This window comes from Rattus rattus, chromosome 12 (genome assembly GCF_011064425.1).
Source record: "Rattus rattus isolate New Zealand chromosome 12, Rrattus_CSIRO_v1, whole genome shotgun sequence".
NCBI classification, from domain to species: domain Eukaryota; kingdom Metazoa; phylum Chordata; class Mammalia; order Rodentia; family Muridae; genus Rattus; species Rattus rattus.
Genome location: NC_046165.1, coordinates 69,509,188 through 69,534,187, shown reverse-complemented (window position 1 = coordinate 69,534,187; position 25,000 = coordinate 69,509,188). Strand labels below are relative to the sequence as shown.

At 52.2% G+C, this 25,000-nt stretch overlaps 2 protein-coding genes and 1 long non-coding RNA gene across 13 annotated transcripts in view; 2 read left to right on the top strand and 1 right to left on the bottom strand.

Annotated features, from left to right (window-relative positions):
- The first annotated feature begins 2,517 nt into the window (after positions 1-2,517).
- LOC116913307 (dehydrogenase/reductase SDR family member 4) lies at positions 2,518-14,627 on the top strand. Of its 2 annotated transcripts, none has more exons than XR_004389604.1 (8): positions 2,518-2,785; positions 3,871-4,048; positions 8,646-8,747; positions 11,475-11,545; positions 11,637-11,688; positions 11,961-12,095; positions 12,330-12,598; positions 14,108-14,141. XR_004389604.1 is itself a non-coding variant. In XM_032917443.1 (8 exons), the coding sequence occupies exons 1-8, from the start codon at positions 2,655-2,657 to the stop codon at positions 14,220-14,222; spliced, it is 840 nt and encodes a 279-aa protein (XP_032773334.1). In that variant the 5' UTR covers positions 2,520-2,654; the 3' UTR covers positions 14,223-14,627. The 2 variants fall into 2 exon arrangements, 1 of the variants encoding a protein (XP_032773334.1); XM_032917443.1 differs by having other exon boundaries at positions 2,520-2,785; positions 12,543-12,598; positions 14,108-14,627.
- Positions 14,628-15,334: 707 nt separating this feature from the next.
- Carmil3 (capping protein regulator and myosin 1 linker 3) overlaps positions 15,335-25,000 on the top strand; it is an 18,799-nt gene continuing 9,133 nt past the window's right edge. For 8 of the 10 annotated variants that reach the window (XM_032917437.1, XM_032917438.1, XM_032917436.1 and 5 more), the window contains exons 1-27: positions 15,335-15,540; positions 17,122-17,216; positions 17,446-17,496; positions 17,617-17,676; positions 17,759-17,874; positions 18,059-18,156; positions 18,410-18,480; positions 18,589-18,662; positions 18,884-18,959; positions 19,040-19,128; positions 19,651-19,745; positions 19,967-20,053; positions 20,216-20,325; positions 20,463-20,540; positions 20,976-21,052; positions 21,133-21,237; positions 21,329-21,398; positions 22,028-22,109; positions 22,210-22,306; positions 22,452-22,506; positions 22,583-22,755; positions 22,971-23,039; positions 23,233-23,326; positions 23,421-23,519; positions 23,817-23,945; positions 24,091-24,204; positions 24,637-24,812. In XM_032917437.1, the coding sequence (XP_032773328.1) occupies positions 15,501-15,540; positions 17,122-17,216; positions 17,446-17,496; positions 17,617-17,676; positions 17,759-17,874; positions 18,059-18,156; positions 18,410-18,480; positions 18,589-18,662; positions 18,884-18,959; positions 19,040-19,128; positions 19,651-19,745; positions 19,967-20,053; positions 20,216-20,325; positions 20,463-20,540; positions 20,976-21,052; positions 21,133-21,237; positions 21,329-21,398; positions 22,028-22,109; positions 22,210-22,306; positions 22,452-22,506; positions 22,583-22,755; positions 22,971-23,039; positions 23,233-23,326; positions 23,421-23,519; positions 23,817-23,945; positions 24,091-24,204; positions 24,637-24,812 (2,480 nt within the window). In that variant the 5' untranslated portion in view covers positions 15,335-15,500. Of the gene's footprint in view, positions 15,541-17,121; positions 17,217-17,445; positions 17,497-17,616; positions 17,677-17,758; positions 17,875-18,058; positions 18,157-18,409; positions 18,481-18,588; positions 18,663-18,883; positions 18,960-19,039; positions 19,129-19,650; positions 19,746-19,966; positions 20,054-20,215; positions 20,326-20,462; positions 20,541-20,975; positions 21,053-21,132; positions 21,238-21,328; positions 21,399-22,027; positions 22,110-22,209; positions 22,307-22,451; positions 22,507-22,582; positions 22,756-22,970; positions 23,040-23,232; positions 23,327-23,420; positions 23,520-23,816; positions 23,946-24,090; positions 24,205-24,636; positions 24,813-25,000 lie in introns of those variants that run through there. The other 2 variants (XM_032917439.1, XM_032917440.1) reach the window with 2 other exon arrangements.
- LOC116913306 overlaps positions 24,911-25,000 on the bottom strand; it is a 12,484-nt gene continuing 12,394 nt past the window's right edge. The window contains exon 2 of the long non-coding RNA XR_004389603.1: positions 24,911-25,000. This exon is cut by the window's right edge and continues 472 nt beyond it. This is a non-coding gene — a long non-coding RNA (uncharacterized LOC116913306).

Here is a 25,000-nt window from a genome sequence, read left to right as displayed (position 1 = left end):
ATATATAAGGACAGTATATGTGTACATATATAGGATGGTATATATGTATATATGTAGGATGGTATATTGGAATATATGTAGGACAGTATACATATATATACATATAGGACAGGTTGGGGGTGGATCCAGTCTAGTCACTTGCACTGGTCCTGTTGATGGCTCTCTGTGGTGCACTCGTATATTTTTGGTTGTGAACCTAGACGTTAATGACTGAGCCATCTCCCCAGCCCTCTGTGGTGCACTCTTAAGCCATCCAAACTCACTAATTCTCCCAGGAAACTGGGAGAGAGATCACAACAGCCCAGAGATAAGAGTCTTGGGCTTACATCTCCTGAGAGGCTCAGTCAGAGCATGACAAATACAGAGGCGAATGATAGCAGCAAGTCATTGATCTGAGAAGGGGGTCCCTATTGGAAGAGCTAGGGAAAGCATTGAAGGAGCTGAAGGGGCTTGCAACCCCATAAGAACAATACCAACCAACCAGAGCTCCCAGGGACTAAACCACCATCTAAAGAGTACATATGGACAGACCCATGGCTCCAGCTGCATATGTAGCAGAGGATGGCCTTGTCAGGCACTATTGGGAGGAGAAGCCTTTAGTCCTGCCAAGGCTGGACCCCCCAGTGTAGGGGAATGTCAGGGTGGGGAGGTGGAAAGGTTGGAGATGGGGAGTACCCTTATAGAAGAAGAGGGAGGGGGAGGGGATAGGGGCCATATGGACAGGAAACCGGGAAAGGGAATAACATTTGAAATGTAAATAAAAAATAACCAATAAAAAAAAAGAGTCGTGAGCTTAGAATTTATAGATGGTGAGAGTTTTATTCATCATCTGCTCTACATCCTCGGTTCATAGAGAAAGCGTCCGGACCGTGGTGGCAATAATATTATTGTTTGGTGAGAGTAATCACTACATGCTTAGTAGTTTACACTCACTCAAGCACGTTCATGTGTGGCAGACATTTATTAAACTAGAATAGAGGGGAAGACCTGAGTGCATGATGGTCACGAAGAACCATAGCGCTCCCCGGTCTCCCATCCTGGCTGCCTCTACCTATCAAATGGGAAGTCATCTCGGATGACTTGGACGGTCCTTTCACACTGGGTATCGCAGTGTTCATTTCCTGCCTGTCTGAACTGCTCAGTGGTTCTCAGCCTTCCTAATGCTGCAGTCCTCTAAAGCAGGTCCTCATGTTATGACGCCCTCCAGCCATAAAATCATCTCATTGCTACTTCATAACTGTAATTTTGCTACTGTTATGAATCATAACGTAAATATCTGATATTTCCCATAGCCTTAGGTTAACCCAAAGGGGTTGTGACTCGCAGGGGTTGAGAATCACTAGCAATAGACTTTGAGTCAGAAAGGAAGTTACTGTCAGGCCTAGGCCAGCTGTCATAACCTTTCACATTCGGCACCTGGCCCTCACGATATGGATGCTGGGAAGAGCTCGAGTCTCACCTCCATAGGCAGTTTCAAAACATTCATTCATTGATCCTTCTTGTGTGTGGTGTGTGTGTTATTTTATTCTGCTGAGGGTCAGTACACAAGGCTCACACTCTAAACTCTTAAGGGCCTAAGCCTGTCTCCCCAAGGCTGCTCGACTGTGGTGTCTTAACTAAAGGTATAACCTCTATTAGTGGTCTCTGACTCAAGGGTCAGGATCCTAGCCAAGACTCTCCAGGTGCAGGGAAAACCGTGGTCGCTTCTCTCCAGCTGTTCAAACACAGCTGTGCCCTTGGTCTCTGCTTACATACTGTCCAATGGGTGTCATCAGGTGCTAGGACTGTGTCTGGTTATCCTCAGTGAGTGATGTCCCTAGGTTCTGGTTATCAGGTACAACCTTGGGAGTAGTGGGGATCCTGAATAAGCTATCTTTATATGTCTGAAGGCATTTTTTACTATGCTCATTACGGTGAGCTTATGGGGCTGGGGGAGTAGGAGTATGTACACGTGTGCATGTGGAAGCCAGAGGTCAACGTGGGGTGCTTTCTATCACTCTTCACCTCATCTTTCTCTTGAGATAGGGTTTTTCACTGAGCCTGGAGCTCATAGATTGGTAAGACCAGATGAGCAGAAGCCTCAACAATCATCTTGCCTGTCTCTCCAGAGCTAGGAGCGCAGCTGTTAGCCGCCACACCCTGAGGTTAACGCCGAGCATCCGAACTCCCGGTCAGCATACTTGTTCAACGAGCACTTTACCGAATGAGTTACCTGTGCAGGCCATCATATAAACCCGGGCTTTTTTAAAGGAAGAATTATTTGGAATTCAAAGAAGCAAAACAAAAATAAATGAAATTTCAAAGCTTCCTCTACAGTGACTCTTCCACGACCCCACCCCCAAAAAAGGCGGGCCAGCAGATGTGTGAGGAGCTGCTGGAGCACGAGAAAAGCTGAGGGTTCCTATAGTAGAGGTGTGGGTGGTCTTTCAGAAAACATGGACTGAGAATTTGCGGGAGTCCCAAATCAGGCAAAGAGGCGCCAGCAGGGAGCGCTCTCAACCGCAGCTCTCGCCTTGTCCCGGGCCCTCGCGGAGCGGGTCCTGGAAGCGTAGCAGGCTGTCCAGGGAGGCAGGACTCTCGCAGCTAGACCAGCCTCCTGCCCTTTGAACGTCCCCTCCCCTAGCAGAGTTCAACCCAGCTTCCCGACCTGAACTATGCAGAAAGCGGGACTGCTGTTAAGAGGCTGGACTCGAGCGTGGAAGTCGGTGAGGATGGCCAGTTCCGGGTTGACTCGCCAGAACCCACTCGCGAATAAGGTGGCCCTGGTCACAGCCTCCACCGACGGGTGAGTACCAGAGACAGAGTCCACATCCAGAAGCAAGTACTCTTTAACTCCTGGACTGTTGTCCTCGAGCCTCAGATGCGGCCAAAGGCCTCCCCTGGGGAGAAAAAGGAAACCCACATGGTGGACCTGAAATCGCTCCGAATCCCCGACCTGGCCCTGCCACCCGCTAGCCCTTGTGTTGCTGCTGCCTTCGGCTTTCTGACAACTCCGTGCTGCCAGGTAGACCCAGGTCCCCATGCATCTGGGCTGCCCCAATCGACAGCTCCACCTAGAGCCTGGGAAGACCAAAACAACCAGTCGTGGTTTCAAAACTCTGTTACTCTTGCCACCCTGTTGGACAAGCCTCCCCAGAGTCCTCACCCTTTATCTAGATCCTGTGCTCAGATCTTTTCTTTAGTCTGTATATTTTGGCCTCCGTGCCCAGCCTGTCTCACCTACCACTCTTAACTATCCAGTTTTTCGGGGTTGGGGATTTGGCTCAGTGGTAGAGCGCTTGCCTAGGAAGCGCAAGGTCCTGGGTTCGGTCCCCAGCCCCGAAAAAAAAAAAAAAAAAAAAACTATCCAGTTTTTCTTTAATCCCCACAGGGCCTTGCTAGATAAAAGCTCCTTGAAAATCAGGGGTATATGAAAATAGCATATCTGGCTATTATAAAATATGTAATTGATATTTACATTTTGAGCCATGCTTTTTGGTGAAGGCCCCCATATAGCAAAAGGGGGATAGAATTTTGGGGGGGATATGGGCTTCTTCAGATAAGGTCCCCAAGCCACAGCCATGGCTACTACTGAACACTCACCTCATTTCTCCCTCTTCTGTCGCAACTGGACATTAGGTACAATAAACAGTCGAGCAGCCTGCGGTAGGTGATGTCAGTCCTGGGAACTGGGGTAAAAGACAAGATCACAATAAAATGACCTGAGCTTATCCTCCTGTCCGCACCATCAGGCATTGAAAAAATACATGAAGCTCGAACACAGGGGGAGCGAGAGTCCAAAGCGGAAAGTCTAACTCCGGAACCCACGTGTGCTCACCCTCTTTCCCTGCGGTAGAGGCCTTGACAGTGTGCCTCCTTTTGTACCTGTAGGATTGGCCTTGCCATCGCCCGGCGTCTGGCTGAGGACGGGGCCCACGTGGTCATCAGCAGCCGCAAACAGCAGAATGTGGACCGTGCAGTGGCCACACTCCAGGGAGAGGGACTGAGTGTGACTGGCCTCGTGTGCCATGTGGGGAAGGCAGAGGATCGAGAAAAGCTGGTAAACACGGTGAGCAGGCAGTGTACGGGCGCTGGGCCAAGGCGGGGCAGAAGGGAGGCAGCTCGCGCCTTGCTGCCTGATTGCTAAGTCAGCACTGGTGAGATGCACCCCACGCTGGCCCCTGCCAGCATCCTAATGCTCACACCCAAACTAGTCCACCAATAATGTTTTGAACATTAATTTTATTACGTTTCATTACCGGTGTGGTAGGGGAGTACTTGTTCATGTAGATGCCTGTGGAGACCAGAAGAGAGTCCCGAATCCTGATGTGGGCGCTGGGAACTGACCCTATGAGAACAGAACATCCTTTTACCCATTGAACCACCTCTCCAGACTCTCATTAATACATTTTTATCGTGTACCCTTTTCAGTCACATCTGCAGCTCAAAGTCTAAGCACAACTAGATTCTCCCAGCCAGAGAATCAAAAGCCGCTCTGGTCTTTCAACCTTACATGATCCCTTAGACATCCCCTGCCCGAAAATGGCTGCTCCTGGTTCCCTGGTCTGAGTTAATAAATGCTCTCCTGTTCTTTGGCTCATAGAGCTAGTGGGCACCGGGAAGAGGCAGTTCGCCATGTTTCACTCACCTACTGTGAGACATTTCTTGTGTTTTGAGCCTTATGTGGTTTGTCGTTTGTTGTTGTTGCTGCTGCTGCTGCTGCTGCTACTGTTGGCATTGGTTTGGTTTGGTTTAGAGGGGCCAGGGTCTTGTTCCAGAGCTAGACTGGTATGAAATTCATTTAGCAGCCCTGTCTAGCCATGAACTTGCTCCCCCAGTGCTAGAAGAACAAGTGCGAGCTACTCCACCAAGACAAGGACTATTCTCCCTATACTTACAGAGAATGGATCGTCCCATCATCCAGTAAGGAAAAACCTGTGATTCAGGCCAGCCAGGCCTACCGTTCTTTCAACGCCTACAAAGTGCCAGACGCACCCCCCCTTTATATAGTGTCAAGCCTTGGGTGTCCAAACAGACTTTAGTCTTAGCCCGTGTCAGGCTCGACACATGACACCAGTCTCCAGGGGTGTAAGAAAACATAAATCAAGCTGCAGAGAAGGTATGTCTTAGCCCCAAGTTTCAGGGTGTTCACTACTCCCCAAAATCCGAGGGGAGACCCACCGACACAGAGAGAGCACAGCCTGTGTGAACTCATCAGACAGTTGGCAGAAATAATGTAGACAGCCTTCTTGGAAGAGGGGGGCCTTTAACCCTTGACTGAAGCATGACAGATAAAAGAAGACAATCCCATTTTTATGATTTATCTTTATTTTATGTGTATGAGGTTTTTTTGTTTTTTGGTTTTTTTGGTTTTTGGGGTTTTTTTTTGTTTTTTTGGTTTTTTTTTTTTTTTTTTGTTTGTTTGTTTGTTTTGTTTTGTTTTGTTTTTTGCCTACATGTGTGTCTCTACACGATGTGTGTCCCATGCCTATGAAGGTCAGAAGGTGTTGCCATATTCCTTGGAACTGGAGTTACAGGTGGTTGTGAGCCACCAAACACATGCTAAGTCCTCTGTAAGAGCAGCTGGTGCGCTTAACCATCTCTCCAGCCCCAAGATAATTCCACTTTTAAAGAACTGTGGACAAATACTTAAATATGCATTGCAAAGTGTCAAATATGAGTCTGGGAAAGTTTTCATTTCCTGGCATAGGCTGCTGGAAGAACCAGATATTGTAGTGTTTATTCTGAGAAGTAAAGGCCAATTAGTGACAGCCATTTAACCCACATGTGCACACACACACACACCGGTGCTGGGGTCAAACCTAGAGCCATACATGATTTCATGTCAAAACCCTATGGGTTGGGCAGGAGCTTGGGAAATGGTTCAGCTATTAAATGTCTTGCTCCGCAAGCAAGAGGACTAAGGCTAAGACACCCAGGCCCATGCAAGTCCCAGGTGTATCTGGGGCTCACCTGTAATTCCAGGCTCAGAAGACAGAGATGGGATGCCCAGAACAAGCTCCAGGTTTGATGGACAGTCACTGACTCAAGGAAGATTCCTGACATCAACCTCAGGCCACCGCATACATGTGCACCCACATGCGAACATGCAACTGCACAGGAAAGGAGGAAAAGCCTTATTAGGAAAACACGTTCTGGCCCCCAGCAAGTCCTCCTAGCTGATCCTGCAGCCCTGGCTCTGGAGCAGAGCTTGAGTCAGATCTCGAGGAATAAGTGGTACTGGGTATGGAGGGTGACGTTAGGGCTCTCTCTAGTGACCCTGATAAATGAGCAAACACTCAAAGACTGAAGGGAAGAGGGGAGCCCTGTCAGCCCTCCGCCAAGAGCTAGACCTGTGGGAAGAGGGCTGCATGGGTGGGGTTCAGGGACCTCCATAGCCTCCCAAGAGAGTGTCAGTAGTTCCGAAGCAAACAGAACCCACATGAAGCTTGGAGCGAGATGAAACTGACTTTAGATGGGCTAATCTGGCACTAGTAAAAATTAATGCAGAAGATGCAGGACCAAGAACATCAGCGAGGAGGCCATCGGCTGTCACCCTGGTCTAGAGCAATGGCTAAGGGGCCGATATGGGTTACTCAAGAGACAGTGTGAAGATTTTTCTAGCCACGTGAAGGGGAGAGACAACTCGAATACCCACATGGTGTACTCACGCACACCCACACATACGTAAAAAAACAATCTTTAAAAACAAACCGTTGGGCAGGCTGTACAGCAGATGTCAGGGTGGGGAGTCATGGGGTGAACGTCAGCAGTTTGAGGTGTTCTCCCGAGTCAGCTGTTACCCTGCAGGTGAGAACAGCTGCTCCCCAAAGGTGGCTGCAGCTCACTCCCTCCCACTCTGCACGACAGCTCAACAGTGCCGTGGCGGCACAAGCCAGGCTTCCCACTCGATCACACTTTGTCTTAAATAAATAACTCTTATCAAAATAGGCAAGCCCAAAGCACGCTAGTGTGCTGATTGTACGATTTAGAGCAAAGTCTGACAGTCATCAACGTGGTCTATCTTTGGCCTTTTGAAGGGTGGCTTTTTAGATTGGGGATTGAGACCGAGAGGCAGGGTCTCCTTCTACACTTCAGACTGCCTTAAATCCGTGACTCGCTGCCTCAACTTCCCTTGAGCTGGGATCACAAGCATAGACTATCATACCCAGTTCCTCATGGACGTGTGTGATTCTATGATGCTCAGTCAACAAAGACTTCTCCTTTGCGTGTGCATGAAAGGGGAGGGAGAGAGAAGCCAGAAGACCGCAACACCCTCTGGCTCTGTCCACTCCCCTTCCCCTTCCCAGTCAGTCACAGAGCGTGGCACACATCTCTTTCCTTCTGTTCTGCTCTTGCCCCATCACATGTCAGCAGGCTTTTCACGCAGAGCGAAGGCGGGTGCCTGAGACTTTGGGCTACAATCCCAGCCTTCAGAACGCATGAGCGAGTGCATTGGTAGTGGGTTTTGTGGGGTCTATTACTTTAAATTTTTGTTAAATGAACACGTTGACAGCCCGGGTATTCCTCTAGCAGTGTAGAAACAACTGAGCTTAGCACCTAGTTAGCAAGAATAATTAGTAAAGAGGAGAAGCTGGCAGATGGTGTGCATTGTTAATGACACCCCTCCTTTGCCAAATTGGAGGCACAAAGTTGATTGAGGGCCCATTACATGCTATCTGCCCGAGGCTTCAAAATTGCCAGGTCTGGGCAAATACAAAGCCTGGTTTTAAGGTGGCTTCTAACTCCTGACAATGCTTGCTGGCATGCTCTCCCTGGCCCTCACCACCTACATACACTACTGAGAGGCCGTGGTACCTCCTCTCTTGGCTTTCTCAGTTTAAACCTCAGTCTCTGCCTTGCCTCTTCTACTTCTGGGCCAAAAAAAGAGAAGAGAAAATGATATAAAGGTGAGTGTGAAACTGCTTCAGAGCCAGGCTAGTTAGTTTCTTCACTAGCACAGGTCTCCTGCACGGCTGCTCCATAAACGTCCTGACTGGCTTGCAGAAGGCTCCTAGGAATCAGCTCTCTGCTAGAATTGGAGCCTGACCTCAGTTCAGACACCACTTTGTAACCTGGGGTGGGGGGATCCTTTTGCTTTTTCCGAACACCAAAGGAGTGTGCCTTCCCGCTCTTAGATGCCTCTAGGAAATGATTGCCGAGTTCCAACCTTGAAAAATGAACTTCCTCAGACCTAGGTGTCATCACTTCCACCATGAGGAGGTTGGGCTAGAATGGTCCTTTACCAGGATCTTGCTTCATTCGGCTGTGTGTGAGCAGGCCAGCTTTGAGGTCATGGTAGCCTCAAAATTCAAGGAAACAGAGCCGTACGGCACGTGAGGAAATGAGTAAACGGAGCTGGGGCTCAAGAGGAGGTCTAGAAATCGATTTGAGGTGAGAGGTGAAGACAGAAGGACGGGGGAGCTCACTAAAGAGAAGTGTAAAGAGAAGAGCAAGGGGTCAGAGATGCCTTCAAAGGACAAGCAGGGTGGCAGACGCAAAAGAATAATAGCTTCAAATGTCATCAAACCTTAGGGAGGCTTTAGAGAGAATACACTTGGAGAAAGACATCTGACAACTGCTCCCGAGAAGAAACTCCACATCGACATTGAGAAATGAACACCGGTCTTAGCTGCAGCCCCGACTCACACCTTCTTCCTCTCCAGGCTCTGAAGCTTCACCAAGGGATTGATATCCTGGTCTCCAATGCTGCTGTCAACCCTTTCTTTGGAAATCTAATGGATGTCACAGAGGAGGTGTGGAACAAGGTGAGAGGGGATGGTGGAAGGCAGCAGGGGACTGGCCTTAGCACAGGCTTGCTGGCCAGGGCGTGTGTGAAGGGCTCACCCCGTTGTGGACTTGTAAAGCACATGTGCGGGTTAGCGTCCAGTGTCCTGCTCGTCTCTCACAGCTCTGCTTTTTCCTAGCTGTGTCTACTGTCCTTGGCTCTGCGCTAGCTGGCTCTGCCTCCTTTGCCCATCTCTCTCCCTAGGCTGCTCACCCACGCTCTTCTTCCTGGTTTATTTCCAGTAGAAACATGGCAGCTAAGAGGCCAATAACTACTATGCTTAAACTTCCCCACCCACCCATTCCCTTCTCGGCTGTTGGGAAAGAGTGCTTTTTCATTAGTTGGGAATGTTAATAGCTGCTGTTGACTGAAAGGTGGAATTATTTTTAAAAAAAAATGGTGCTTTATAGCACACAGCCTTGGAATGTGACACGTCCTTTTCTCTTCCTTACTGATATTGCATTAGAAAATTCTAGGTGCCTCAAAGGTGCTAGGATGCTAGGTCTCAGGTGAACGTGTCTCATCATCATATTCACAGTGTATTTTGTTCATCTACGCCCTTTCACATTAAAGCTTTAATTTGTCTTTGTTTTCTAAGTCACATGGTTTGGAAATTGTAAATTTGTTAAGATCCACCGTGGATTTCCCAGCGTGAGAGTTTAAGGATAGCAAATATATTGTAGTTTACCAGAGTTCCAAACATAAAGACCCAAGTGCCGAAATGTTCTTCAGTGAGCCAGTTTCTGGTTATGGTGTTTTTTTTTAAGTAAAGAAGCATCTTTTGGGGGGGAAATCAAATCAGATTGTGGCTCAGTGATGTTTTTTCCTTCTCCTTTTTTTATTTGAAAGGCTTTTTTAAAAAAAAAAAAATGTATGTATGTGTGTCTTGCCTGACTTTGTGTCCGTGCACCACATGCATGCAGTGCTCACAGAGGCCAGAAGAGGGCGCTGGATAACCTGGAACTAAAGTTAAAGATGGTTGTAAGCGATGGAACCAAACTTAGGCCCTCGGCAAGAGCAGTAAGCCCAGAGCCACCACTCCAGCCCTGCTGGTTTTTCTTTTTGTTTTACTCTTCTTTCTTTTTTAAAAGTCAGAATCTTGTTAAATAGCTCAGGATAGCTTTGAACTAGCAATCCTCCTGCCTTGGCCTCTTGAATGCTAGGAGTTAGGGTTTGTATCACCATGCCTGGCTCTAGAATCTTTTAAGAACAAAATTTAGAAGAAAGCCAAGTGTTGAGACACACACTTGTAATCCCAGTACTTGGGAGGCCGAGAAAGAAGGGTCACTGTAAATCTAAGGCCAACATAGACGATATGGTGAGTTCAAGACTAGCCTAGACTATATACTGTAAAGCCCTATATATAGCCTAGACTATATACAGTAAGATGTGGTATAGTTTATAAAATTCTATCACCGTTACGTTTCTTGGGTATAATAATGGATTGTAATTATGCAAAAGGAAATTCTTCTTCTTTGGGAAGGCATTTGGGCCAGAAGCATTGTCAATTCTGCAATGGTTCACTAAAAACACACTGGGGGCTGGGAAATGATTCGGTGAGTAAAGTATCTGCCTCACAAGCATTAGGACCTGGGTAAGAGTCCCCAGGATCTACCTAAAATCCAATAGAGTTCATGAGTCTCTAAGCAGCACTGCGCTGTGGTAAAGACAGCCAGATCCCCAGAGCTTGCTATCCATGCAACTAGACTAGCTGAAGTAGTAGTGCTGCCTCGGAAAACAAGGTGGATAGCAACAGAAGACTCTGAGCATTGACCTCTGACCTCTACACAGACACACACACACACAGAGAGAGACAGAGACAGATAGAGACAGAGAGCAACAGGGAGAGAGACAGAGAGAAACACACACAAACACACATGCACTTAAGAATAAGGAAGAAAGAAAGAAAGAGAGAGAGAGAGAGAGAGAGAGAGAGAGAGAGAAAGAGAGAGAAAGAAAAAAGAAAGAAAGAAAGAAAGAAAGAAAGAAAGAAAGAGGTTGGGGATTTAGCTCAGTGGTAGAGCGCTTGCCTAGCAAGCGCAAGGCCCTGGGTTCGGTCCCCAGCTCCGAAAAAAAGAAAGAAAAAAAAAAGAAAAAAGAAAGAAGGAAGGAAGGAAGGAGGAAGAACAGTGGATGGACAGATGGACAGATAGACAGACAGACCCAGGGGCTGGGCAAATAGCTCAGCAAAGTGCTTGCTGTAAAATCATGAAGGCTAGACCTCAGTCCTCCAGTGTGCCTGCCATCCCAGCATTTGGGGAAACGAGACCATGGTGTGTGCTTAATGACCAGTCAGCTGAATCACTGAGCTCTAGGCTCAGTGCCTGACCCTGTCTCAAAAACCAATGACAAATTAGAGAAGCCTAGTCCACTGTAGTTTAGGTCCAGGCCGCCATCCAATCCCAGGCTCTCCCTACTTGGGAGAAATATAACTCCAGCTCAAAACCAAAGCAGGCAGTCCCAAGAGGTGACTGTGGACTGGCTGGGTAGGAGAGATGTACTGTCTTCCCTCCGCCTCACCTAACCTGATGACCATCATCTACTTAATGGAGCTGTGAGAGGCAGATTGAACCCTAAGTGGTTCCATTGTTAGGTCAACCCGAGGTCTCTATCAACCCTAACAGGCGTTTTCAGGGAACACGTGAGTCCTCATCGCTGGGCCCCTGGGACGCCTTTCTCATGTTGCCTTCCTCTCTGTTGACTTCAGGTTTTGAGCATTAATGTGACAGCTTCAGCAATGATGATTAAGGCGGTGGTGCCAGCGATGGAAAAGCGAGGGTACCGGATGCTGACAGGAAGCTCGGGTGAGGTGGGGCCCACGGGGGCAGTGCTATTCATGCTGAAGAGGGTCACTCTCTGTCCTTTCCAGAGGCGGCTCGGTGGTGATTGTGAGTTCCGTAGCAGGCTTCGTTCGATTCCCTGTGAGTACCTGTCACTCCTACCTGCCCTCCACCTTCCACCATCCACCCCTCCAACTGTCCAAAAAAGTATTTTAGCATCATTCTACCAAGTCCTCTCCCACAAAAGAGACGCCTTGCTTCCATGAACACTGACCTACATGAGACTACGAGGTGATTTCTGACTGTGACCTTCCCTAACAGGAGGTGCCTTTGGAGGGCTCCTGCCCTTGTACACTGAGAATCAAACATGACCCTGCAAACTAATAAAGAACTCAATTCTCTTCTTCCCCTAGTCTCTGGGCCCTTACAATGTTAGCAAAACAGCTTTGCTGGGTCTCACTAAGAACTTTGCCGCAGAGTTGGCCCCAAAGAACATTCGAGTGAACTGCTTGGCACCTGGACTCATCAAGACTCGCTTCAGCAGTGTGGTGAGAAGAAAGAACACTATAATCCCTTCCCCAGGTCCATTGAAAGGACTGGGGAAGCCTAGACCCACGTCCTAAATCCACCCCCACCCTCATCCCTGCAGCCTGTGCTTCCCCATCCCTCGTCCTTACCAGACACCTTCCCCAGGCCAGACTCCCACACACCCCTTTCCGACTGGGCTCTAGCAAGTGAAGCAGGGCCAGGAATTCAGACTGTACCCATATTGTCTCCTAAAGTGGATGAGAACTGAGGAGACCTCACAAGATACCCGAATAAGACTTGAAAGGATGAAGTAGAGACCAGCAGTGGAGAGGGAAGGGAGTGGAGAAGCGACAAGCGATGGAAATGTGAATCCTTCCCTAACAGGCTGTGGGGACAGAGCCCCCTTCACTCTCTGCCTGTGCTCGCCTCTTCTTGCACATAAAAGGATCCCCCCCCCTTTTTTTCAGTTGTGGAAGGAGAAAGCAAGAGAAGAAATGATAAAAGAAAGCATGCAAATTAGAAGGTAAGCAGTTAGGGTTAGTGTAGGCAGACAGAAAGCTCTCCCCGGCTCTCAGTCCCACAGATAACACAGCATGCACCTTGTAGACATCCCAGATTCATAGACACTATCACTCCTGTCACCTGACCAAGGACACTGCTTTCATTACAAAAACCGAAGGCATCAGAGCTGACGAAAAGCAGAGCTCTCGCCCACTGTCCGCCTCTTCTGGCCCCTGTGGAGACCAGAACCCAGGAGACGGTGGTGTTTCCAAAGCTCAGCCCGAGGATCCTACAACCCAAAGAAAACCCCTGAGAAGCTGTAGTAAAGCCCCAGACTGTGCCTGTCACTTGCTCTCTTCCCCCAGTGAGCTGGCTGAGCTACTCACACAGTTTTGCTAGGTCTCCATAGCTCTAGGTTCACTGCCTCCCTCTGCCTTCCAGCTGCTCTAGCTTGACCCCTCAAGGACAAATGCTGGCAGCGCCTATCTCTTTACTAATCCAAACATCCCAGGCTTCCTCAAGTCCTCCCAAGTCAAGCCGAGGTTGGGCGTGAGCTTTAGGCTCAGTTAACAGAGTATTGCCAGCCTAGAGCCCCCGGCGGTGATCTAACCCTGGCTGCACACTTGAAGGTCTGGGAGCTGTCACTGGTGCACTTGCTCACTGCGCACTCCCAGGGACTCTTCTTTAACTGGCCTGTGGGAGAATTTGTACATCTTTTTTTCTTTTTATTAACCCTTCCAGGTAACTACACTGCACAGTGAGGTTGGAGAAACCTATATAGGCCTTTCAGACCCTCATACTGTCACCTCTAGAACATACAGAATCACAGTACAAACAATGTGATTTCACACATTCTTATGAAACAAATACGTTCATAAAGGGACAAAAGAGTCGATTCCTGAAGAGGATCTGTACACCGAACCTGTACCCATGAAATGCCTTGGCCATGCCATTTATCAACACAGACTGACACTCAAATAGTACATATACATTTGAAATAATTTCTTTTGAAACGTCATATAATTGTTCACCATTTTATCGGCCTGACTTCGCATTCTGGAGATCTAAAAACAGTGTTTCTATATTTAAATGCAACATGGTTTTGCAGGCTACAGTATTTATGCATCTATAAATTATAACCACAGAATCATAACCACCCCTATTTAATAGGCTGTACCCCGGTTCTAAAAATCACCTAATTTTTTTTTTAATTTTTAAAATGTATATGGGTGTTTTGTCTGCATGTATGTCTATGTGCCACACGTGTTCCTGGGTACTCCTGCCCCTGTACGGCAGAAGGAGGCATCACACACCCCTGGAATTGGAGTTTTAAACCGTTGTGAACTGCCAAGCATGTGTCCTGACACTTTAACCTGGGTCCTTTGGAAGAGCAGCTGGCCAGTGCTCTTAACTGCAGAGCCTTCTCACCAGCTCCCAACTGATAATTCTTAAGCAAATTTCATGCTTGCAGGCCAGATGAGAGAAGCGAGCCCATTTGACATTTGCTCTCTCCTTGTTTCCTGTTTCCCAGGCTAGGCAAGCCAGAGGATTGTGCCGGTATAGTTTCCTTCTTGTGCTCTGAAGATGCCAGTTACATCAATGGCGAGACAGTAGTGGTTGGGGGAGGAACCCCTTCTCGCCTCTGAGGACCTAGAGACAGCCTACCAGGGCAGGTGTGTGGGGAGGGTGAACTCCACCTTGTCTCTGTCGCCCTTCCTTGCCACCGCCAACATCTTGTTCACCTCACAAAATCAGCTCTGCCCAGTGTTAAGTTCCTGCTTTCCGTGTGGTCAAAGTGTGGTCAGATGAGCATCCTCGCTGTTGCTATGGCCCTGAAAAGGGCTTTGGGGAGGGGGCGGGGAGCTAGGGGATAGGTAATGGAAACGGGGCTTGCTGAGAAGACTGTGGCTACTTTAGTGAAGATCAAATCCCTCTCATCCTCGTCTCTGGAGACTTTAAAGGGAGGTAGAAGGAACGGACCTGAACAGAGATGGAAATTAACAATTTACAAATACGGTACAAATAAAATGAAGATGATCGCGTTGGTCTGAGTCAATGTGTGTTCATTTCTCAACGCGAGGTGCTTAGTGGATCTAAGTCTAGTGTAGAAGTCTAAGCAGTGCTGGATCTCTGGATTCTCCCTAGCCCTCCTCCCTATCTCCGAGGCTTGAGCTTGCCGCTCAAGGGTGGTTGTGTCTGCCCGCCTGCTGTGGAGCCGCCTGCCAGCTGTGGGGGGAGGTGGCTCGGGAACTCCCAGGTGCTACTCTTAGCCTCACACCCCCAGGGACGGTGCCAAGGACGCCACGGGGATCCCCGACTAGCGAGCAGAAAAGAACCAACTCCCTCCGGCACATTCGGACAGGTCCTTTTGCAGCATCGCCCTTGATTCAGAGTTGCCTCCAGGGTCAGCAAGGACGAGCTGGACGGTTCCTGAGCTGGAAGGAGTGGGAGGGCGGGGCCAAACAAGCTTGACCCGGGGAGGGGTACCGAAGCACGTAAACAAAGAAATTGAAGAATTCGGCTCCGGGTGGCCGAGGCGTGGGTGGCACGGCAGTAGAAACGCTGCACCCCCGCCCCTGAGATAGCTCGGACACCAGGCGCCGCGCTCTGGGCTTCTCACGAGGTAGCCCGCGGGAGGGGTCGTCGCGAGCGCGCGCGGGGTCTCACGCGGCTCGGCAAGCTCAGCGCGCATGCTCCATTGGCCAACTCTCCGGGAGGGGCGGGAGACCCAGCGCTCAGTAGCCGGGGGGGAGGAGCGCTCGCGCAGCCGCCCCTGAACGGGAGCGGGCTCCGCCGCTACTGCAGCGCTCAGCGCCGGGCCCTGCCGGAGCCGAGACTAGCATGTGCGGCGCCTCTCGGGAGGCGGCGGCGGCGGCGGCGGCGGCTCCTCTGCAGCAGCAACAGCGGCAGCAGCGGCGGCCGCCATGGCCAAGGCCAGCGTGGAGCTCACCCGCGAGCTGCAAGGTACGAGGTTGCCTTCATCTCCGGACTCCCGGTCCGCGAGCATTCAAACCCAGTGCTTTCCTGCGGTACACCCCAGCCCGGCGCCTCCCGCCCCCTCACAGACCCTCGCTCTTAGGCAGTCCCTTCCTCTGTATCTCAGTCCCAGCTTTGCTTTCCGTGGAGCATCCTTCTCTGCCCCACTCGCCTCACCCTACCAGAACCTTCCTGTCCCAGAGCCGCCCGTCCCGCTCTTCGGTGACAGGAGCAGTTTCCCTGGCGCTCTTGGGGGCTGATGCTCAGCGTTCTTGACCCACCCCTCCGCTCGGCATCCAGTCTTCCCTCCGTAGAGTCCCAGCTTTCCCCCACCCTCGCCGGGCGGGGCCAGGCGTTGGGAGCTGCCCCTGGTCCTGACTGCTGCTTATCTCAACACCCTCCCTCCTCCCGGCCCCGCCCCGGAACTGGCCCTTGAGAGGCCCCTGAGAGCCCAGCAGCGCCTAGGCCAGTGGGGCATAGGAGGGAGTCCGGGCAGGGGCCTGGACTGAAGCTAAAACCAAAAGCTGGGTTTCTGCGGCTCATTCCCCACAGCCCCCGTCCCAGCCAGCCCCCTTCTCCTTACCCACCACTACATCACAAGACCTCTCTGGACCAGTGATTCCCAGATTTATCTCCTCTAATCCTCCCCCACACACACACACCCCAGCACTACCACAACCCTGATCCTGAAAGGCAGGAGCACAGGCTAGCCCATGCAGAAAACAGGACGCTCAAGGGTACTCAGAGCTCTATTGCACTCTGGAGATCTCTGACACCTACACATGCACTTAGAAGCAGTCACGAGATGTTTGTACACACACCTTACAGAAACGGCACCCCCCCCACCACATATATGCACACTACAGAGAGAGAGAGAGAGAGAGAGAGAGAGAGAGAGAGAGAGAGAGAGAAATTGGTTGGGTCTGTCAGAGTTGGATATGGGCTCACTGGAACATTAAATCCTTCTCTCACCCCACCCTCCACACTAGAACTGTCTGGCACTGTTCCCCTTTCATATGCAAGCCAGCACTCATTCACACTTTCCTGTCCCCACCAATGCCATACTCCAGTTCCCTGGCATCATCAGAAGACAGGCATACAGACATAATAAAAAGCAGATTTTCATACCCCAGACCACCCAGGATACAGTCAAGGGACATTCCTATCCCCTACTCCCAAACCCCTATGGGGGGGAAGGGAGGGGGGAGGGAGAGAAAGAGAGAGAGAGAGAGAGAGAGAGAGAGAGAGAGAGAGAGAGAGACTGTGTATGTGTTGATGGTTACTGTAGTGCATGGGTGGGAAAATCCTTCACACCTTCAGAAGTGTAAGACACATGTTCCCACAGACGGTATCATTCAGCAACCGTCCCCTGACTCGGGGACACCAGGAGCCAGAGTTTCCTCCCCACTTTCCTCCCATAACAAAATCACCCCAGAAGGAGCATCTCTGCCCCATACCTCCCTGTCTAGTACCTATGTGTCTCTATTTCTCCTCTCACCTGTCCCTCTCGGGGGAGTGGAGTCAGGGTGGGGATGAGAGACATTCTGAGCAGGTCCTACCCATCTGCAGACAGCATCCGGAGGTGCCTGAGCCAGGGGGCTGTGCTCCAGCAGCATCGTGTGAAACTAGAGACAAAACCCAAGAAGTTCGAGGACCGAGTACTGGTGAGAACATTGGCCCTGAGGGGTAAGGGGGGGAGGAGAAGAGAGGAGATGTTCAAGGGAGGTGGGCTAGGGAAACGACTGGGGTAGTGCTGAGGAGAAGAAGCCTAAGGGAGCAGGCAGAACCAGCCTGGGTTGGTGTTCAGGGGCTGAAGGTGGGGCAGGAGCAGTGCAGGGGTGAGGTTATCTTGGAACAGAGGCTCCGCTAAACTGTGGATGTTCTACTCTGCAGGCCCTGACTTCCTGGCGCCTTCACCTCTTCCCCCTTAAAGTCCCAGCCAAGGTAAGTCAGGCTCAGAGGGTGGAGGGGGCTTGCCTGGCGTGCTTCCTTCAATCCTAGTGACAGGCCCTCACCAGAAGCTGAGCATCCTACCCACCACCCACCCTCCCCTCTCCCCATCAGGTAGAAAGCTCATTCAATGTCCTGGAGATCCGTGCCTTCAACACACTCAGTCAGAACCAGGTGAGTCCCGGGGCCCAGACCACTGCTGGGCCAACTGGAAGGAGGAATGAACGGCTGAGGCCCTGCTGCTCCTTCCCCTCAGATCCTGGTGGAGACTGAGCGTGGTGTGGTGAGCATGCGGCTGCCGTCAGCTGAGAGTGTGGACCAGGTGACCCGGCATGTGAGCTCTGCCCTCTCCAAGGTCTGCCCTGGCCCTGGGTGAGTGGCAGACAAGGGGTCTCCCAAAGGATTAGACTAAAGGTAGATTTCTCCTTCCTGTTGATCTGGTCTCCTGGAACAAGAATGCTCTCTCTGCTCTTCCCTGGAGGCTCACACACCATAATACAGGAAGACCTGAGAGCCTCTTTCCACCTCTCTCTGGGACGCCTTATTCATATTCCAGGTGTTTGATCCGGCGTGGAAATGCAGACACCCCGGAGGGTCCCCGAGACACATCTCCCAACTCTGAAACGTCCACATCGACCACCCACAGTGTGTGTGGTAAGCAGGGGCAGGCGGGAAAGCATGGGTCGTGGAGCACCCCGCCCCAGATCCAGAACCCTCTGTGCGTGGATTCTGCCTGAGGGGCCTTTGCCCGTCCTGAGGACTTCAGGCTCCTGGACCACAAGAGGTTTATGGCACAGAAGGATGCTCAGACATTAGCACATGCAATGACCTTGACCGTGCCTTGAAGCCCAAGACTATTTCCCATCCCCCTCACCAACATGGAAACAGCCCATCTCCTGCCCTACAGGTGGCTTCTCCGAGACCTATGCTGCCCTATGTGACTACAATGGACTCCACTGCCGCGAGGAGGTGCAATGGGTGCGTTGGGCAGGGACTTGGCAGGGAGTAGGTGGGGTCCACAGGGAAGGGACCGAGGGGAGAGGGGGGACTGTTGAAACAGATGTGAGCCACTTCCTCCTCTCCAAGGATGTGGACACCATCTACCACGCTGAGGATAACCGAGAGTTCAATCTTTTGGATTTCAGCCACTTAGAGAGCCGGTAAGCAGCCGGGCAGAAACTTAACCCCCACATTCCCAGACTGGCCTTGCCCTTCTCAGGGTTCCTCTTCTGGTCCTGCCCCTGCTCTGCCCCAGAACTCCAGCCATCCAGCCCACTGCCATCCACCGTCTCGCTTTCCCCGGCCCAGCCATCCCATTCTTAGACTCCGTTCTTGCCCTGGCCACCAGCTCATCTTTTCTTGTCCTGTCCAATATCCCCAGAGATTTGGCCCTTATGGTGGCTGCCCTGGCCTACAACCAGTGGTTCACCAAACTCTACTGCAAAGACCTGAGACTGGTAAGAATGAGGGCTGGAGAGGGGGAGGGGGCAGAGTAGTTTCTTCTTGGCTCTTGATTGCAGGACCCCTCTGTCCCCAGGGCTCAGAAGTGCTAGAACAGGTGCTACATACCCTCAGCAAGTCGGCGAGCCTCGAAGAGCTGGTGCTGGACAATGCTGGGCTTAAGACGTGAGGCCAGGCTCCTCCGTGGGCAGCTGTACCTTCTCCATATAGTGTCAGAGTCATGGAATATCAGTGCATGATATGATATGAGACCCTGGGCTATTTCATCTATCTCCCCCACTTTATAGTGCTTAGACAGGCACAAAGCAGGTCAAACAGCCTCAGATCTTAGCCCCTCATATCCCTGCAACTTACTTTTCTCCCACAACACACATCATGCCCCACCAACTTCCAAGCAGGGTGGGGCTGCTCTGGTCTTAAGATTCTAAAGCGAGGCCTTGCCTCAGCACATCCTCTTGGGGTACAGAATGCCCGCAGGTATGGAATGCAGGAGGTAGCCCCACCTTTCAGCTCCCACAGACTCCTGAGTGAAAAACCTCCTTGGTCAGCCCCAAGTTGTTTCTCCACCATGGGGACCTCTAACATTATAGACCGAGGCAGACAGGCACATAGGAAGTGGGGGGGGCAGCCAGGGGCTGGAGACTTGGGGCTCAGCTCAGGACAAATCCTTCCTCCCCTTCCCTGAAGGGATTTTGTCCAGAAGCTGGCCGGGGTGTTTGGGGAGAACGGGAGCTGTGTGCTGCATGCGCTCACTCTGTCCCACAACCCCATCGAGGACAAGGGTGAGCCCTAGCCCTGAATCCTATCCCCCACTGCAATGCAGACCCTTATCCCAGCCCAGAGCCCAACCTAGGTCTAAACAGAGCCTTTGCAGACTGAAGAGCACCCCAAGCCCAAACACCTCCATCCTTGACCCCAGGCCTACACCCAACTCCAGCCCCTGCCTGACCACACCACCTCACCACCGGGCAGCCATTCACCAGCCCCCTTTCTCACTCCCCAGGTTTTCTCAGTCTGAGCCAGCAGCTCCTATGCTTTCCCGCCGGCCTCACCAAACTGTGCCTGGCCAAGACTGCTGTTTCCCCTCGAGGTACTCACACCAGGACCCCCAGCCTCTGAGATACTGAGCCCTGGAGGTGTACCCACACCCTCCCACACCTGGGGAGTGGGAGAGGGAAAGGAATCACGCAGGGGAGTGGGGTGATCTGTATGAGGATGGGGGCCAACCCAGCCCAGTGCCCGCTGTGCTCAGGGCTCCAGGCACTGGGCCAGACCTTCGGGGCCAACCCGGCCTTTGCCAGCTCCCTTCGATACCTGGACCTGAGCAAGAACCCAGGCCTGCTTGCCACAGATGAGGCCAATGTGAGTCCATGGAATGTAGCCTCAAACACCTACAAAAGCATGCTTGGGATTCGGGGCCAGGGGGCCACTCTCCCACGGCCCCTGGAAGTAAGGGTATGCTTCCACACGCTCCTCTTCCTCTGTGATTTCTTTCTCAGGCCCTCTATAGTTTCTTGGCCCAACCCAACGCCTTGGTACACCTGGACCTTTCAGGGACGGACTGTGCCGTTGACTTGGTGAGGGGTTAGCGGTGGAGGGAGCCAGACAGAAAGGTTTGAGGAAATAGAGAGGGGTTCTTCCATCTCGGCCTCCTTCCCTGAACACAGGACAGCGCTAAAGAGTGGCTTCGGGTTCATGCACAGTACACACTGTGTACCATGAAGATCACAAGGTCACGCAGGCTCCACCTAAAAATAGACCCTCACTCCATTCCTGGCACAGGGCTATGTCCACTAGCAGGAAAGGACATTTCCCCTAACTTGAGAAAATGCTCCTTGGAGCTGGCAGTGGCCTGTTTTACAAATACAAACACTGCCTGCGAGTCTCTCCATATCCCTCCATACCCTGCAGAAGAGCAAGCTGGAGTTAACCAGCGTTCTCAGTGGAGGCTCAGAGAAGGCCAGGAACAGGATGGGGTCCGAGATCTTAAGAGCCACTGTGTCTTTCCACAGCTTCTGGGCGCTCTACTTCATGGCTGCTGCTCCCACCTCACCTACCTCAACCTGGCTCGAAACAGCTGCTCCCACAGGTGGGGCAACAGGCCCGGGAGGGATAAGTAATCCGTGGGTGGCCACAGCCCTCCCCTACTGACTCCCGGGGTCTCCACAGGAAGGGCCGGGAGGCCCCGCCAGCCTTCAAGCAGTTCTTCAGCAGCGCCTACACCCTGAGCCATGTCAACCTGTCAGCCACAAGGCTGCCCCTGGAGGCCCTCAGGTTGGGTGGGTGAAGAGTTGGAAGATGCCCAGGGGAGCCGTGGAGGTGTTGGGGAGGGGTAAAGGTGGGCCTACTGACCTTCCTACTACAGGGCACTTCTTCAGGGCCTCTCCCTCAACAGTCACCTCAGTGATCTGCACCTGGACCTTAGCAGCTGTGAGGTGAGCCCCGTGTCTCCTATCTCCCCACCACTAGACCACTAGACCAGTGTCCCTCAGTCCAGACTGAGCTCATGCCCCACCCCACCCACACACACACACACACACACACACACACACACACACACACACACACACACACACACACACAGTAGTAGAGAGAGAGAGAGAGGAGAGGGAAGGAGAGGGAGGGGAGGAGGGAGGGAGGGAGGGAGGAGAGAGAGGAGAGAGAGAGAGAGAGAGAGAGAGAGAGAGACAGAGAGAGAGAGAGAGAGAGACAGAGAGACAGAGAGACAGAGAGACAGAGAGAGAATAGCTCTCTAGCCTGACCACACCCCTTTCCCTCTGAAACTGGCCATCCAAGTTCAGACCCCAGGATCTCTCTGCCCAATTAGCTTTGGATGGCTAATACCAGATTTGCCCAGCAGAGGGCAGGAGCAAGCTGTCTATAGAGCAGCGGCTTTTAAGGGAGAGGAGACCCCTAGGGGTGGATACAGTGTAGAGAGGTTTACACCCAAGACCTGGTCTGATTTTGAGTCCTTGAGTGACTAGTATGACATCTAAGGATTAAACAGACTCTTCCGTCCACCCGTCCTCCGTCCTCCGTCACCCCCCACTCTCTGTCCCTGCAGCTCCGCTCAGCAGGAGCCCAGGCCTTGCAGGAGCAGCTGGGGGCTGTCACCTGTATAGGCAGCCTAGACCTGTCTGATAATGGTGAGTATGGTCACTCCTTGAGCATAGGGGCGAAGCCCGGAGGAGACTTCCATTCCCCTTGAGCCTCAAGGCTGGGACTTCCCCGTCGTCTACCGAACAGGGTTTGACTCAGACCTCCTGACGCTGGTGCCTGCACTTGGCAAAAACAAATCCCTCAAACACCTATTCCTGGGGAAGAACTTCAATGTCAAGGCCAAGTGAGCCCTTCCAATGCCCACACCCCTGTCCCATCAGCCATTGGTCAGTCCTCTTGGCTTACTCTATGCCCTTTAGCCACCCTCCTCCTCCTCTAATAGCATGTCCCTGGTCCCCTCCCCTCCTACTCTGACCCGACCCCCACAGGACTTTGGAAGAGATCCTTCATAAGCTGGTCCAGTTGATCCAGGAAGAGGATTGTGTGAGTGGCCAGGCCCAGGAGGGAGCGTTGGGTCGGTGGTGCGGAAGCTGACCCTGACCTCCATTCGCCCACTCAGTCCCTGCAGTCACTCTCGGTGGCAGACTCCAGGCTGAAGCTTCGCACCAGCATCCTCATCAATGCCCTGGGCAGCAACACCTGCCTGGCCAAGGTGGACCTGAGCGGCAACGGCATGGAAGACATTGGAGCCAAGATGCTGTCGAAGGCCCTGCAGATAAATTCTTCCCTCAGGTAAGGCATGCATCGCCACCCTTCGACCCACATCCCTGACCCGCTGACACATACACATATTTCCCCTGTTGGCCTCCATGCCCTCTGTTTCCGGAACCGTGTCTGAGTCGGCCTCCTTATCCGAGGAAAGGGAGGGCCTCAAAGAAGGCCGCACCTCTGGTCTCTGCTGGGGAGCCAGAGAGAGAGAGGTGCCGACTGGTGCTCACCTCCCCCAGAACTATCCTATGGGACCGGAACAATACATCTGCCCTGGGCTTCCTGGACATTGCAAGGGCCCTGGAGAGGTGAGTAGATCAGAGCTCTGTCCTGACACAGGCCCCCAGCCTCCCTGTGCCATGTCTAGGATTATACTACCCTCAGTCCATCCCAGTTCCCTGACCTACAGGATAGGGAAATAATGAGCAAGAAGAGGGTTGGGGGAAGGGCCCCCATCTTGATCTCTTTTCCCACCTAACTCTACATACTGCCATTTCACAGCAACCACACGCTGCGCTTCATGTCCTTCCCCGTGAGCGACATCTCCCAAGCTTACCGCAGCGCCCCTGAGCGCACGGAGGATGTGTGGCAGAAGGTGAAGGGTCATGTTCGAAGCGGGGTGAGACAGCAAGGGGCGGAGAGGCAGCCCACATCCTCAACCCTGATCCTTCCCGCTCCATCATCTCTAGATCCAGTGGTGCCTGGTGAGGAACAACCACTCCCAGACATGCCCTCAGGAGCAAGCCTTCAGGCTACAGCAGGGCCTGGTGACCAGCAGCGCAGAGCAAGTAAACATTTCCCTCCCAGGAGCAAGGGGCAGGCAGGGTACAGATGTGATGTGGATGGGCATCACGTGGTGCCCCAGACTGGACTGAGCAAAAACATAATCTGATGATGGGCCCCAAATACATGCAGGCCGAGGGTTGCAGAGGACCCCAGGGGCTGGCTCAACTAGGTGTTCAGGAAGGGCATTCTGAGGAGAGAAACCAGGACGTGTTGAGGTATCACCACCACCACTAGAAGTGCGCAGCATGGCCCAAAGGGTCCGACCTGGGACCCCTGACACTCTCGCCACTGTGCTTCAGATGCTGCAGCGGCTGTGTGGACGAGTGCAAGAGGAGGTACGGGCCCTGAGACTATGTCCCCTGGAGCCTGTGCAAGATGAGCTGCTGTATGCCCGAGACCTCATCAAGGACGCCAAGAACTCCCGGGCGGTGAGCCCTCCACAGCCCCACCCTTCCCTACGGTCTGGAAAGCAGGGCAGGAGTATTTAAGCACTGCCCCACGCATGTGTCCTCCTAGACTGGGGACCTAGTGGGGCTGGATTCTGACCTCTGAAGAGAACCTCTTCCTTTCCAGCTGTTTCCCAGTCTCTGTGAGCTGGGCCACGTGTTGGCCAATGATGGGCCTGTGCGGCAGAGGCTGGAGTCGGTAGCCAGTGAGGTATCCAAAGCTGTGGACAAGGAGCTTCAGGCAAGTTCTGGGAGGGGAAGGAGGCCATTGGTGGGAGCCCAGCGCTGACTAAAGCAGATGTCAGAGCACAGAGGCTGGAGAGCACAAAGGAAATAGAACTGGCACTTCCTCATACTCCCCTGTACCTGCAACACCTGTAGCCTTAGAGAATCTTTTTTCTGCTAGCTGAAGCCTTGGATCCTGACCTCCAACATCTTCCTTTCCTGGATTCCGATCTTGGGCTGACCCTTCCCCGTCAGGATGGGGGGCGGGGGGCACTGATTGAGGCAGAGAACCGTGACTATCCAAGGCTCTGACACTAACGTCTGTGTGACCTTGTCAGGTCCCTCCGTCTCACCATGGGAACTAGCTAGCTGGGCTAATGACCTCCACTGCGGCGCTAACACTGATCTTTCCCCGCTGGGGACTCGGGCCTTCCTTTCTCCTCATCAGGTGATCCTGGAGTCCATGGTCAGCCTAACACAGGAATTATGCCCCGTGGCCATGCGGGTGGCAGAGGGACACAACAAGATGCTGAGCAACGTGGCGGAACGCGTCACCGTGCCCCGGAACTTCATCCGCGGAGCGCTGCTGGAGCAGGCCGGACAGGACATTCAGAACAAGCTGGAGTGAGAGCGGGGCATGGGGCGGAGGAGGCTGGATTTGGCCCAGAGCACTTAGGGAGTTTGGAACTATCAGCCATGAATAATGAATGGAGAGCCTTCCATTACAAGGGATAAATCTTTAACTATTGCAGCCATGCTATTTAGGGTCTGACTGGTCTTTGCCCTAGAAATCTGGGGGCCGAAATGGAGTA